Raw genomic sequence first — 14,212 nt, 5'->3', positions numbered from 1 at the left:
AGCTGAAGTGAATTTTTCATCAGACTGTCCTCCAGTTTAAGGAGAGAAATATGTGCCCTTGGCTTTTAATTTAAATTAATGTCCTTTCCCCCTCTCTATGCAAGCTTTTCTGCATGGATGTCTCCCAGTAAACATGGTTTAGATTTTCCTTTTAGAGAAAGGAAGTGGAATATGTGTGTAACATAGTTGTAAAGAGCAGGGCTTGTAACCAAGAGGTTGCTGGTTCGATTCCCCACTGGTGCACTGCTGCTGTACCCTTGGGCAATGTACTTAACCCAGAGTTGCCTCAGTAAAATATCCAGCTGTATCAATGGATAACATGTAAAAAATGTAACCTATGTAAGTCACTCTGGATAAGACCATCTGCTAAATGAAAATAATGTAATGTAAAAGGTCCCTTACTGTAGTGTGCACTAGTAGTGGAATAAATAAGGAAAGGTCCCTTGTTCCAGAGAACAAAAGTGAATACTATTCCCACTACCTCATAAAGCAATGATTGAACTAATAAACCAGATTGTCTGCTGTGATTGGCTGGTACCACTGTGATTGATGTTCACTGAAACCTCCTGTTCCCCTACCCTCCCCACACCCCTCAGCTACCAACACCTGGCAGGTCCTGAAGACGGGCGGTGCCCTGGTGCAGGGCGGGTACGGCCATAGCAGTGTGTACGACCCGAAAACCCGAGCTGTCTACATCCACGGAGGTTACAAGGCCTTCAGCACCAACAAGTATGGGCTGGCGGACGAGCTGTACAAATACAAGGTGGACACCCGCACATGGTGAGTGTGCTGATATAGAGATATCCACAGATGGTGAGGAAAACTTCCATGTGACCCAAGAGTTTAAATTATTTAGGTTTTACCTTTTCTTTACCTATTAACCAGCTTTTCACCCAGTTGCCAGCTGTAGTGACTAGCGGCTGATCTACTCATCACCACCCTAGGCGGAACCAGGGTAGACTGGGTCGGGAGACCCCACCAATGGAATGTTATCAGCAAAAATCATGTTTCGGATGAAATGATAAGAACTGAGTCTACAGTAACACAAGCGTGTCACTAGTGTGTTCTTTATTTGTGGTCATTCTCCTTTTTAGGGCACAGACTTTTTCAGGCCCCTGTTTCCCGCTGACTGTTACAGAAACAAGTAAGCAGCTGAGGTTTGACAGTAGGATCCATGCGGTTATGATGATGGGATGACGGTTCGGCTGACTGCACACAGAAATGGCTAACGGGCTGAATTTGGTGTTGCTTTCTCGATTAGTTTAAATGGAAAACAATGGAATGGAATCAATTTGAAAAACAAACCACACAAAGACTGAAAAGAGAGTCTAGCTGGAGAGTCACGTGGGTATGTCAAGCAAGATGGTGACACATTAGATGAGCTCCATTCGCTCACCAGTATTTTTAATCAATATATTTAATTGTTTTCCACAACTTTTTGCGAATTCATCTTCGTTGGTGTTCTTACACACATTCGAATCGCCTGGAGACTGTTTTTGAGTTGCTATGACAACCACGGCTACTTCAAAGTACTTTAAGGAAGTCGACTTGGCCTCCAAATTATCACCACAAATGCAGGATGTGGGAAAAATGTCTGGAAAATATTTTCACTGAAATTATTACAATGAGCACCAGGCTTTGGGAGGTGGCAGTGGACATTTCAACTATTAAGGAAACAACCACTGAGTTAAAGAATGCAGTGAACGGTATACAGGAGAGATTGGAGGAAATGGAGGGACGGGTCTCTAGATTGGAAGACACATCTGACAGGCTAGTAAACGACAATGATCATCGTGATTAAATTTTGGAAGTTTTATTGAATTGCTTACCAGAGCTTGAAAATCATAGCAAGAGAAACAATGTGAGACTTATGGTAAAAGGAGACTTATGGATCAAACGGCACGATGGATGTTTTAATAGAGGGACTTGGGATCTATGTGGATGGAGAGTTTGAGGTGGACCCATCGACTGCTCCCAGACCTAGCGAGGACCAACCGCCCAGACCGGTGCTGATTAGATTTCTGCGACAGTCGGGGAGAGAGAAAGTACTTGCAATGGTGAGAGAAAGACGCAGGATTACTTGGGAAAACCTCAGACTATCTGCATTTCCAGATATGTCAAGAGAGTTAGCCCAGGAGGAAAAGTTTCACCACAGCGAGGAAAGCACTGCAGCAACGCAACATGAGATACACACTGGCCTACTCAACCATTTTGCGCTTCACGTGGAAAGGAAGGAGCCGCAGTTTTACCAGCACCAACGAGGCAGAACAATTTATTAAGGAAAACTGTACTACAGATGGTTGAATGTATGTGTCAATACTGATGCAGCACATTGAAAGGTGATACATTGTACGGGGATAGATTCAAACGTGGTCATTGTTGAACGGGTATGTGGGCGGGGAGGGTTGTTTCTGTGTTGCTTGAGCGACAAAACCAGAGTGAACCCCTCATGGCTGGGTGTACAGTATCCCACGGACTAAAGATGTTTATTCTGTTTATTGTTTTTGTTTTTGAGTTAACATGGCTGAAGAAAAGCCAAATGTCCCAGTTAATGTTTTTCGGGGTATATTTAAGTTACGTTACTTAGTGTTGATATTTTTGACGCTTAGAAATGTTAAGTTTTGTGTTGATGTACGCTTCTACTAGGGGTTGTCCAATATGGTTTTTTCAAGGCTGATACGATAATGATTATCTGTGACAAAAAGAGGACGATAACTGATATTTCAGGCCAATATTTGAATGCTTTTAAACCCTCTTTACTTAGTCATATGTTTTCAGACATAAAGTTACATAAAGAGCAAAAAGATCAAATGAAAATTCTTTCTCAAAGATAAAAATAAACTAAAAATTGCAATAACTAAAATGACCACATTTGGCATTACATATTATCTGTGAGGGTCACATTTGAGGTGCAGCGTGTGTGCAAGGGTGTGCGCGTTTCGAATGAGACGGCGTATGAGAGAGAGACAGGGCCTACTAAAAGAGAGCTAATATTGACGCTGTGGGTAAATTTCTGGTTATCTTACTTTGGCTATGCAACAGATGCCTATCGCTATTTCAAAAGCATTCAATTATCAGATGAACGATGGCAATCATTGCATAAGAAATAAAGCAAATTGATACATCATTTAGGCTGCATTTTCATCATAAAGTATGAAATATCAAACTTTAAAACTAGCCTGTGCGTCCACGCTTTTTTCTGAAGCTGCGGGGAGATTCTAGGAGCCCATTTGCTCATAAGTCATTTATGTGAAAAATGGACAGCTCATACAAAAGTAGGGTAGGCCTACCGTATGGAAGGACTGTGATAAAGTTAGCGAAAATACTGTGAAGTGAAAACTCTGTGCTGCAAATTTTTATTTTAATAACTCGATTTCCATGATGATGATGAGGCCAAATGAAGAAACATCAAAGCGGAAAACAGGTATTTTCAGCTTTGCTGCGACATTCCGACATACAGTTCAACTGCAAGCGAGCTGAAGTTTCATTTCATGAACAGTTGCTTAAATGAGGACTGTAATTCAGAAGGGCTGTGCTTTAGGGTAAATTTCTTTGAATGTTTGATTTGAAAGAAAAAATATACATTACTATTTGTTAAATGTGCAAAACTGTTGTCAAACTGTTGCAACTTATAGCATAAGTACACCAATTAGTCCTTATTACAAGTCTGTGTTTCTTTCATATTCCAAGCTTGTTTTTTAGCTTAAGTGTAGACTACTTATAGTGATTCAAAAAGGTCCAATTAGCCTAGTGCAATTTGGTTAATGGCATGGTTTGAGCACAACGACCCTTTTACTGGATACTTACCTTCCATTCTTGTTTCCAGCAGAAGGTCTGAGAAAACGTTGTCAGATAACATTGTCTGTCTCGGCCAATGAGGGAATTTTGTGGAATGTTAGCCATACCAATAGCATTTTTTTCTAACAGAGGAGATAGTACGGGATAGTACATGCATCGCTTTAAATTTTTTTTTTCCTTTTTCTTTCTTTTTTTTTTTAATCGGGAATCTAGATAAAAATATACCGATGACTGATAATCAAAAATTTGCAAATATCAGCCCCAATTATCTAATGACCAGATAATTGGTCAACCCCTAGTTGCTACACGGTTTTGGTAGGCCTACTGATTGGTAAAGTGAATGGGGAGATTATTACTAGTGAATCTACAAGTGAGACGTTGATATTAACGGGCAACACAGGTGATATTGGGTTACAATTCAATTTACTACTACTTGTCTCAAGATATCTTTATTTATTTATTTCCCCCATGTAAAACATGGCTGGTAATTATGTTAAGTGTATAAGTTGGAATATTAATGGCTGTGGAGATCCTAGAAAGAGAGGGAAGGTATTGGCATATTTGAAACACAACAAAGCAGACATTGCTTTCATCCAAGAAACTCACTTTAAGGAGGAAGAGGCAGCTAAATTGAAACGGGCCTTGGTGGGGCATATCTTTCACAGTTCTTTCTCAAGCAAGCAGAATGGGGTGATCATTTTAATAAACAAAAATTTAAGTTTTGTTCTGGTCAAAGAGGTTAAAGACAATGAAGGTAGATAATTGTGAAGTTGGAAATAGGGAAATTGAATTATCAAAACATTTTTTGGATAAACTATTTCAACTGCAGGAAATCTATAATAAAAAGGTGAATATGCTTTATTTAGGCTCAGGACAACCTTTTATGAAGAGGGTGAGAAAACAGGCAAGTTACTTGCAACTTAAGCAACAAAACTCCTACCAGTGTGATACCGGTAATTAAGAAGGGTGACAACTTAGTGTCTTCTACTAAGGAAATAAATGAGGTCTTACAACAGTTTTATAAGGAACTATATTCACTATATGGACAAAAGTATTCAGACGCCTGACCATTACATTGTAATGACATTGTATTCAAATACATTTACTTTAATATGGAGTTGGTCCCCCTTTTGCAGCTATAACAGCTTCCACTCTTCTTGGAAGGCTTTCCACAAGATTTTGGAGTGTTTCTGTGGGAATTTGTGCCCATTCATTCTGTAGAGCATTTGTGAGGTCAGACACTGATGTTGGACCAGAAGGCCTGGCTCGCAATCTCCGTTCCAGTTCATCCCAAAGATGCTCGATGGGGTTGAGGTCAGGGCTCTGTGTGGGCCAGTCAAGTTCTTCCACACCGAACTCATCAAACCATGTCTTTATAGTCCTTGCTTTGTGCACTGGGGCACAGTCATGTTGGAATAGAAAAGGGCCTTCCCCAAACTGTTGCCACAAAGTTGGAAGCATTGCATTGTCCAAAATGTCTTGGTATGCTGAAGCATTAAGATTGCCCTTCACTGGAGATAAGGGGCCTAGTCCAAACCCTGAAAAACAGATGTGGCCAAATACTTTTGTCCATATAGTGTACAGCTCAGGTCAATCCCAATCAAGAGGAAATTACTAATTTCTTTCTTAACATTACTTTACCTAAATTATCAACCAAATATGTGGAATTGTTAGATAGCCCAATAACAGAGACTGAGATCAGGGCTGCGGTATCACACATGAAAACAGGAAAATCACTTGATGGATTTCCTAGAAAATATTACAGTACATAGACATACTGGCACCAATATTACTAGAGGTTCACAATGAGGTACTGGCATTGGGATCTCTTCCTCCAACATTTAATGAGGCTTTAGTTTATGAAGGTAGAATCGTGCCTTAAATACGAAGAAGCACAGAGTAAGATTTACACTTGAACGGCGAACTGTAAAAGCGAAACACTAATCGCAATTGTAATTCACAACTTGCAAAACCGCATTTTGGAGTTTGCAATTGTAAATTGCGATCTGCAAAACTGCAACAAAACAAATTGCAATCGTAACTTCATACTTGCAAAACTGTACCACATGATTTGCGTTTTGTAACTTCTGGTCTGAGTGCTCAGCATCGTAATATTATCACATGATTTTTGTCCGCTTTCTCTCATCAGTCTGAGTGCCAAAAATGAAAGAAGGGCGACTCACGATTTGCTACTTGCTCTCAAGAAAGCTGTGGCTGTTCTAACAAAAGCATCCAGTAGGTGGCAGTGTATGCGATTGTTTGGCCAGGAACCTTAACTCAGTTAATTAGTTAAGATGTAATTCACTCAGTGAATTACAATTGCGATTAGTGTTTCGCTTTTACAGGTTGCCGTTTACAAGCACAAATCTTACTCTGCGCATCTTCCTATTTAAGGCACGATTCTACCTTCATATTAATTTCAGTAATTCCTAAAAAAGACAGGACACAACAGAGCCCTTTAATCATAGACCTATAAGCTTGATCAACCTGGACTGTAAGATCCTGACAAAGATCTTAGCCCTACGCTTGGAAAGGGTATTACCAAGTATAATACATCCAGATCAGGTAGGATTTATGAAAAATAGGTCTTCTACAGATAACATGAGAAGATTATTACATTTGATTTGGTTGAATCAATCAGACCAGGACCCCATTGTGGCCATCTCATTGGATGCTGAAAAGGCTTTTGATCAGGTTGAATGGGAGTTTTTATTTACTACTTTGTCATTGGATCGACTTTTATTAATTGGATTAAAATCCTATATATAAACCCAAGGGCAGCTGTAATGACCAATGGGATGATCTCAACTCTCTTTATCCTCACCAGAGCTACTAGACAGGGCTGTTCATTGTCTCCTTTATTGTTCAATATTGTACTCGAGCCATTGGCTATTGCCATTAGATCAGATGTAAACATTAGGGGAAAGAGCACAAGTTATTGCTGTAGGCGGAGGATATTCTGACGCTAATCAAAGACCCTTTGAATTCTCTGCCACACTTAATGGAGGCAATACAGTTTTACTCCAGATTATCAGGGTATAAAATTAATTGGAGGAAGACAGAGGCTATACCTATATCTAGAATATGTCATTCAAGTTTAGTGACATGTTTCAATTTTAAATTGAACACAACACAAACAGCATGACATACTTGGGAATCAAATTAAGTCAGAATATAGAGTAAATGCCTATACTAAATTTTGAACCAGTGCTACAAAAAATGAAAAATAATTTGGACAAATGGGGAAAACTGAAGCTTACATTATGGGGCAAGGTCAATGTTATTAAAATGGCTGTTGCACCACAGTTAAATTACAGTAGCTATGGTGCTGCCTGTTGCTATACCACCTCAGATTTTCAAACAATATGATACAATAATTAAAGACTTTTTATCAGAAGGGAAAAACCAAGGTTTGGATTAAGTAAGATGTGTTCTCCAAAAGACAAAGGAGGTTTGGGTCTACCAGACCTGAGGTTATATCATATTTTGTTTGAAATAGCCAAATTAGCCAAGCACTGGATTAAGAAAAACCAACTAGAATGGGTTATTATCGAAAATTCTTCACCTAAAGTTCACCTAATTCTATTTTGTCTCACTCAGGGTCTCACAGAGGTTTGGACCAGAATACATAAGATGTTAAAACTACCATATTATAGACAATTTTACTTCTCTATATGGTATAACCCTACGATTGCTATTGGGAAGACACCAGTATATTGGAAAAAGTGGCACCTTAACGGATTATATCAAGTTGGCGATTTGTACAAAGAGGGTGTGTTTATGTCATATTCTGATGTGACAAGGAAATACACTCTTACATTTTTGGAAGTATCTCCAAATCAGGAACTGTATTACCTCTAGGACTCAATGTATGGATGGAAACCACATTATGGACTTCTTCAGACTGCCAGTGGAGCACCTTCGTGCTTCTGTCTTTTACAGGCTGATTAATGGGTCGCTCAGTAGTCGTTGTAAAAACTTGAAAATAATGTGGCAGAAAGACCTGGGATGTGCACTGGAAGAAGAGGAATGGTTGAAAATCTTGTCCAATTGTGGTAAATATGTCAGGGAATCCAAAAGTAAATTCACTCAATATAAAATAATACACAGATATTTATTATTGGACACCAACCAGATTACATGGATGGGTTTGTTAACTAGTAATTGTTGGAAATAGGTACATTCTTACACTGCATTTGGGAATGCCCAATTATTCAGCCCTTTTGGAGGAAAGTTTTAAGACACATTAGTAAGTGGTTGGGTAAGACGTTGCCAGTACCAAGAGTGTGTTTATTAGGAGACAGACTACAGCCAAGCCGCTCTTTTTGGTCAGAACTACCACCAGCCACTACTGTACTGGTGCCAGTAATGCTTGACAGCGTGATGTGGAAGTGGCAACCTTGTGTCGCATTTGGATTGACCCCACTTTCCTCTCCGTCCCTCTCTGTGAGACTGACAGCTCTTCTTGCAGCTGTTGTCTGTTGATAAAATGTCTCAAACACCATCAAAATGTGTATCCCCAGGAAGCAGATCTTTATTGGGCTGAACAGATCCAGAGACAGGCCTTTATTAGGAGGAGCAAGTCTGGGGTGGGAGTGCTACATGATATCTGGAGCTGGTGAGGGGCACGGGGATATGGTATGGAGGTGCTCAGAGCCCTGGGCCTGGCTGTGATGAAGGACAAATCAGACACAATGCAGAGGAGATGAGGTCTACAGCACAGCTCTGTAGTGCTGGAAAATAGCCCAACTGTGGTACCGCTAATGTGGTACTGTAGTAAAACAATAGTTTTATACAGGAAAAGCTGTATCAAGGCACTGTTAAAGTGGTAATGTGGTAAAACCATACTGTTGTACTGGCAAAGTTGTACTGGGGTACTATTAAAGCTGTACTGTGGTAAAACCATACTGCATTTGCTAAGCTGTACTATGGTGAAAGCTGTACTGCTATACTGGAAAAACCATGCTGTGGGACTTTGGGATTGTGGGATTTTGCACTGTGTAATAGTCATAAGGTTGTATCATTAAAGCCATACCATGGTGCTGGCGAAGTGTCCTGTGATGGCATCGGAACACTACAACAATATCATCGGAGACTGTGAGACTAATGCTGTGAAGGATACCTGAGTTTCCCTCATAAAATGGGTGGTTTGGAGCCGAAGGGCAGGGATTTTCTGTCTGTTGAGGTTTGTTTAGGGGAATGTGCCCCGGTGTCCTCAGGGCCCTCACACATGCCGTGGAGGCACTCAGCAAAAGGTCTACATTTACATGCACCTAGCCAAAAGGCTCTCCATTCTCTCAGGTTCAGTGTAACCAAGAACGGAATATTCTGTCAATATTAGACAATTCTAGGCAGTGTGTTTTTTAAAATGTATATTTTTCCTTTGCCCAATCTCCACACTGCCCCCTGTGACTAGGCTCTAACTCCTGCTCTACATTACCCACCGTGGTTGATCCTGGCATTCTTTATTGCAGGACAATCATGAAGAACAGCGGCTTCTACCGCTACCTGCACTCGGCTGTCATCATGAGTGGCACCATGCTGGTGTTTGGAGGGAACACACACAACGACACCTCCATGAGCCACGGCGCCAAGTGCTTCTCCTCTGACTTTATGGCCTACGACCTGGGTGAGTCCCACCCCCTTAAGTCTTGCCCCTAATGTAATGTAAGTGGCACACCCAACTTGACTGACACCCCAGTAACCTCACTGTAGTCAGTCCGGCCCCATTAAATGTCTGTGTCCTCCTGGAGGGAGCTGACAGAGAACTTCTCATAAGTTTCCACTGAATGAACATATGCTACCACGTCTCCTAGTGCCTCCTGAATGAATATATGCTAACATGGCTTATGGTGTTTCCTCCTGAATGAACATGTGGTAACATGGCTGCCAGACACACTGCAGGCATGCACACAGGTGTCAGCTCACTCAGTCTTTCACCAGCACTACAGAAACTCTCAGCAAGATTGGGCATTACTGATATATCTTTGTATTAACCTAGTATATATATACACTCAATGACCACTTTATTAGGTACACCTGCACACCTGCTCGTTGATGCAAATATCTAATCAGCCAATCATCTGGCAGCAACTCAATACATAATATCATGAAGACATAGTCAAAAGGTTCAGACAAAACATCAGAATGTGTAGGAAATCTGATTTAAGTGACTTTGGCCTGGGATGATTGTTGGTGCCAGATGGGGTGGTTTGAGTGTCTCAGAAACTGCTAATCTCTTGGGATTTTCACGCACAAAAGTCTGTAGAGTGTATAGAGAATGGTGCGAAAAACAAAAAACATCCAGTGAGCAACAGTTCTGTGGGTGAAAACGCCTTGTTAATGACAGGGGTCAGAAGAGAATGGTCAGACTGGTCCAAGCTGACAGGAAGGCAACAGTAACCCAAATAACAACAGATTACAACAGTGCTATGCAGACAAGCATTTCTGAACATACAACACGTCGAACATTGAGGTGGATGGGCTACAGCAGCAGAAGACCACTCCTGTCAGCTAAGAACAGGAAGCTGAGGCTACAGTGGGCACATCTCGATTTCTGTGACATGCAGATGGTAGGGTCAGAATTTGGCGTAGACAACATGAATCCATGGATCCATCCAGCCATGTGCCAACGGTTCAGGCTGTAGGTGGTGGTGTAATGGTGTGGGGAACATTTTTTTGGCAGACATTAGGCACCTTAATACCAATTAAGCATCGTTTTAATGCCACAGCCTACCTGAGTATTGTTGCTGACCATGTGCATCCCTTTATGACCACGGTCTACCCATCTGTGTAGTGGCTACTTCCAGCTGGGTAATGTGCCATGCCACAAAGCACACGTCATCTCAAACTGGTTCCAGTAACATGACAATGAGTTCAGTGTACAGTGTACTCCATTGGCCTCCACAGTCAGCCACATACAGTGGTCACTGAGTGTATATTCTCAATATGCCAAATATATAAAAAGTGTGATAACAGCAACAGCAGGTTAGTTTTAAATTACATTGGACTAGTTTATTCTTCTTATTCTTTATACTAGTTATTCTGAGTGTGATCTTAACCTTGATTGTCTATTTCTGAATGGATGGCTTTAGGCTACTTGCACTGTTAAAAGATGACCCCCCCCCCCTACCCCCACCACCACTACCCTACATGTTTGTAGGTAGCACATGATATTCACGGGTTCCTTATTAGTTAACTAAAACTAGGTCTCTCAGTGTTGTGCAATTAACTTTAAGTCTCAGTGCCAGAGTTATGACTGCTTACATGGCTGTAGTTTTGGGAGAGTGAAAGTGAGTCTGGTTCCTGTCCTGTTGTAATTACTCTTGTTACCCTCAAACCTTCTGTATAAGGAGGCCTTTTGCACCACATAATTGCATAATTCCCTTGTAATTGCTGAGGCTCTCTAAACTAGTGCATCCCCAACATTGCCTAAGTCTTAAGATATGCTGAAGAGAATGCCATGAAGAGAGCTGAGGCTGGGCAATCAAAGTTTTGCTCATTTTAACAGCACAGATTACTCTAGATTAAGCAGGAGATATGAGTTAATCCTGAGCTGTGCTTTTCAGGCTGTGGATGGATGAGGTGCTCTTACGGCTGAAGCCGTGAATGCTGCTGGAGGATGAAATGCTACAGAGACAGTGTGTGAGGAGGATCTGAAGGAAAGGCTGGCCATGGCATGGCCATGCCTAGCCTCTCTGACTGACTCTGGTTCATTCCAAGGTAGCCATGAGAAGGCTCTGGCTTCAGAGGGACTGATCAGAGGTTGTGTTCTCCAACACAGACCTATTCACAGATGTGATGTCCCTAACCCTTAGCTTGAACCCTACCCTCAGCTCCAAAATGAACTTGGAGAAACCATATGTTAACAGATTAGATGTGCTCCAGTAACTGCAGTAAATTGTAAACCATGCCAAGCAGAGCCGGCCCTGACCAACTTGGTGCTCTAGGCAAGATTTTAGCTGGTGCCCCTTGTATCGCAGCCAATTCCACCACCACGGTTAATTGTGGTTGTAAACCATTCTTTATGGTTAGAAAATGACAAACACTTGCCAAACAGCAGAACATTTCACAAATCTGAGGTTAAACATTTAAAACAATTATAATGATAAAATCTTTTTTCAACATCAAAATATGAATCCCTTTTCAGTCCTTTTTCCTCAACAAAAAAAATATCTTAATAGAAAAATTAAGTGCTGCAGTGTGATATAGCACACATGTAAGATGGCTTAGACTGCAAACTTTAAAAGTGTTTTAAAGGATAATGTCAATAAATAAAACAATAAATAGACAAAGAAATCTTAATTCTGGTCAGCATGCCAAACCCTTTATAGGGAGACGGGTTGAAACATTTTGTGAGTGTTTTAGCTGACAATGTAAACAAAATAAATAGAAAAAGAAATATAAAAGAAAAGAAAAAAAGAAAAATCTTAACTGTGGTCAGTATCTTCTGTAGAAGTTTTAAACAAGCAAAGCCATTTCTGTACAAGTTATGGGCAAGAAAGACAAGTCTGTCTACAGTCTCAGGTTTTAAAGCTGCCCTGTGACAGCTGATAAGCTTCTTGGATCCCTCATTTTTGACAGTGCTAATGGGAAGCATGTCTTTTGTGTCTTTTCGTTTTTTTTTTTTTTTTGTCATAAGGCACGATGCTGGAAAATGCTGATATGATTGTTTGCTGGTGGGTAGTCGCACTGGGTACTGGCCTGGTGCTTGTCGAGGGTCCACTAACAACACTCGTTTGGGACTGTAATTCGGTACAGTTTGCAGTGCATGCTGCTCTGTTTTTGTCGGATTGTAAATAGCCAAAATACTGTATCTCCAAACGACTGAAGTTGAGTGACTTTTGTTGTCGACGATGTCTTCGTCCTTCACACTGGTCATGGGCACTGCTTTTTCTTCTGTGTCGCTCATTTTGCTTATTCCACTCCAGCTACAAGCCTGTCAGTCACTGTGACTGTAAACAATTACCACATGCTGGCCAGAATTTATACCTCTCACTCTGCAACCTAACTTGCGCAATGCATATATCTCTATTTCTGCAACATGATTGGCAGTTCGTGATTCATTTCTGTGCATGCTACCTAAGCATGGAAATTAATTATGTCAAACATTTGTTATGTTTCTTTCAAGTAAAATTATATCACAATAATTATTGTTATTGTTTTATCGCCCAGCCCTACTTACAACTATTAATTACAAAAGGGGATGGAAAAGGAAAAGCAAGGCTAACGTTGGCTAACTAGACTAAGATGTCAATAAAAATGTATGCCTGGTTTCTTGAGGCAGACAGTGGATGGTTCATGCAGCACACTTAAAAGAAAAAGTGTGTTTCTCAAAATTATGTTGTAGATTATTCCCCCAACACCTGAATAGTCTTTCCAACTTTCTGTAATCAATTTAAGGTGGGAGTAATTGCCGTTAACTCTAGCTATTTATTAAATCAGCGAACGTTACTATTGTCTTAAGTAAGCTAACACTCTGCTCCAACAATAACTACTATGCGATAAATAAACTATTCATTCATCACATTACCTCTATCTGCTTCCCATTTTTCCTCTTCTTTTCTTCTTTTTCTTCCCTGGGCACCAGAAGGCTTTGGTCTTTTTGACAAGATATATATATATATATATATATATCAGCACCAGGGTGATGATGCTGCGGGCAACCCAGAAAATAGGCTATGTAGTTATCTTGTTGTGGCCTCTTTTGTAATATTTTGAAATAATAGTATTAAAATAGTATCAGTAAAAAATTTTCTGCCCTCATTTGGGGCGCCCCTATGGGTGGACGGCGCCCCTAGCATTCGCCTATACTGCCTCTGCCACGGGCCGGCTCTGATGCCAAGCTGTTCTCACATCGCTCAGGTGTAGAGCTTTCCTACAGTCTTGTGCAGAGGCTTGCGAGGAGGACATCCAAGCTATGGACAGGAATGTCTGGACAAGCTCACATTTGCAGATGGGTGCACCTCTGCACTTGTTGGCTGCTGCTCTTCCTCCCCTCCAATCAGCTCCCTTAAATGGCTTTAGTAGGACGAGCCCCTAGTCAGTGACAGAATCTGCGGTGTGTTCAGACAGGAACAGAGCATGCCCATTAATTTGGGCTGAACACTCTGGCAGCATTTAGTCTTTCAAAGACACTACGCACAGTGTTATGATCTTTAATGTTTCTGTCTTCCCAATATGAATTTCATGGCAGTCATGGTAAAATCACTGATTGAGCATTTAGCTAGGAAACAGTGGCAGAGTTAGCATGTATCTACATTGAAGTTTCTGTAGTTTTGAAAATGACCTCATAGCACAGAACATGCCTTATAAAGACTCTAACATACCACAGGACTAGCGTAAGATCAGGCATAAGACCATATAGGGCCTCATTTTGCACAAGCGTCTGCAAAGTACTGAACACTGGTCTGTA

General features: G+C 40.9%; 1 protein-coding gene across 6 annotated transcripts in view; it reads left to right on the top strand.

Moving 5' to 3' along the window:
* Nucleotides 1-14,212, top strand: part of LOC118793069 (attractin-like) — a 179,846-nt gene that overhangs the window by 71,194 nt on the left and 94,440 nt on the right. For all 6 annotated transcript variants that reach the window (XM_036551024.1, XM_036551023.1, XM_036551022.1 and 3 more), the window contains exons 9-10: nt 597-780; nt 9,273-9,427. In XM_036551024.1, coding sequence (XP_036406917.1) covers nt 597-780; nt 9,273-9,427 — 339 coding nt within the window. The remainder of the gene's footprint in view (nt 1-596; nt 781-9,272; nt 9,428-14,212) is intronic.

This window comes from Megalops cyprinoides, chromosome 18 (genome assembly GCF_013368585.1).
Source record: "Megalops cyprinoides isolate fMegCyp1 chromosome 18, fMegCyp1.pri, whole genome shotgun sequence".
Lineage (NCBI taxonomy): Eukaryota > Metazoa > Chordata > Actinopteri > Elopiformes > Megalopidae > Megalops > Megalops cyprinoides.
Note: the sequence above shows the minus strand (reverse complement) of the source record. Positions and strands in the feature narration are given on the sequence as shown.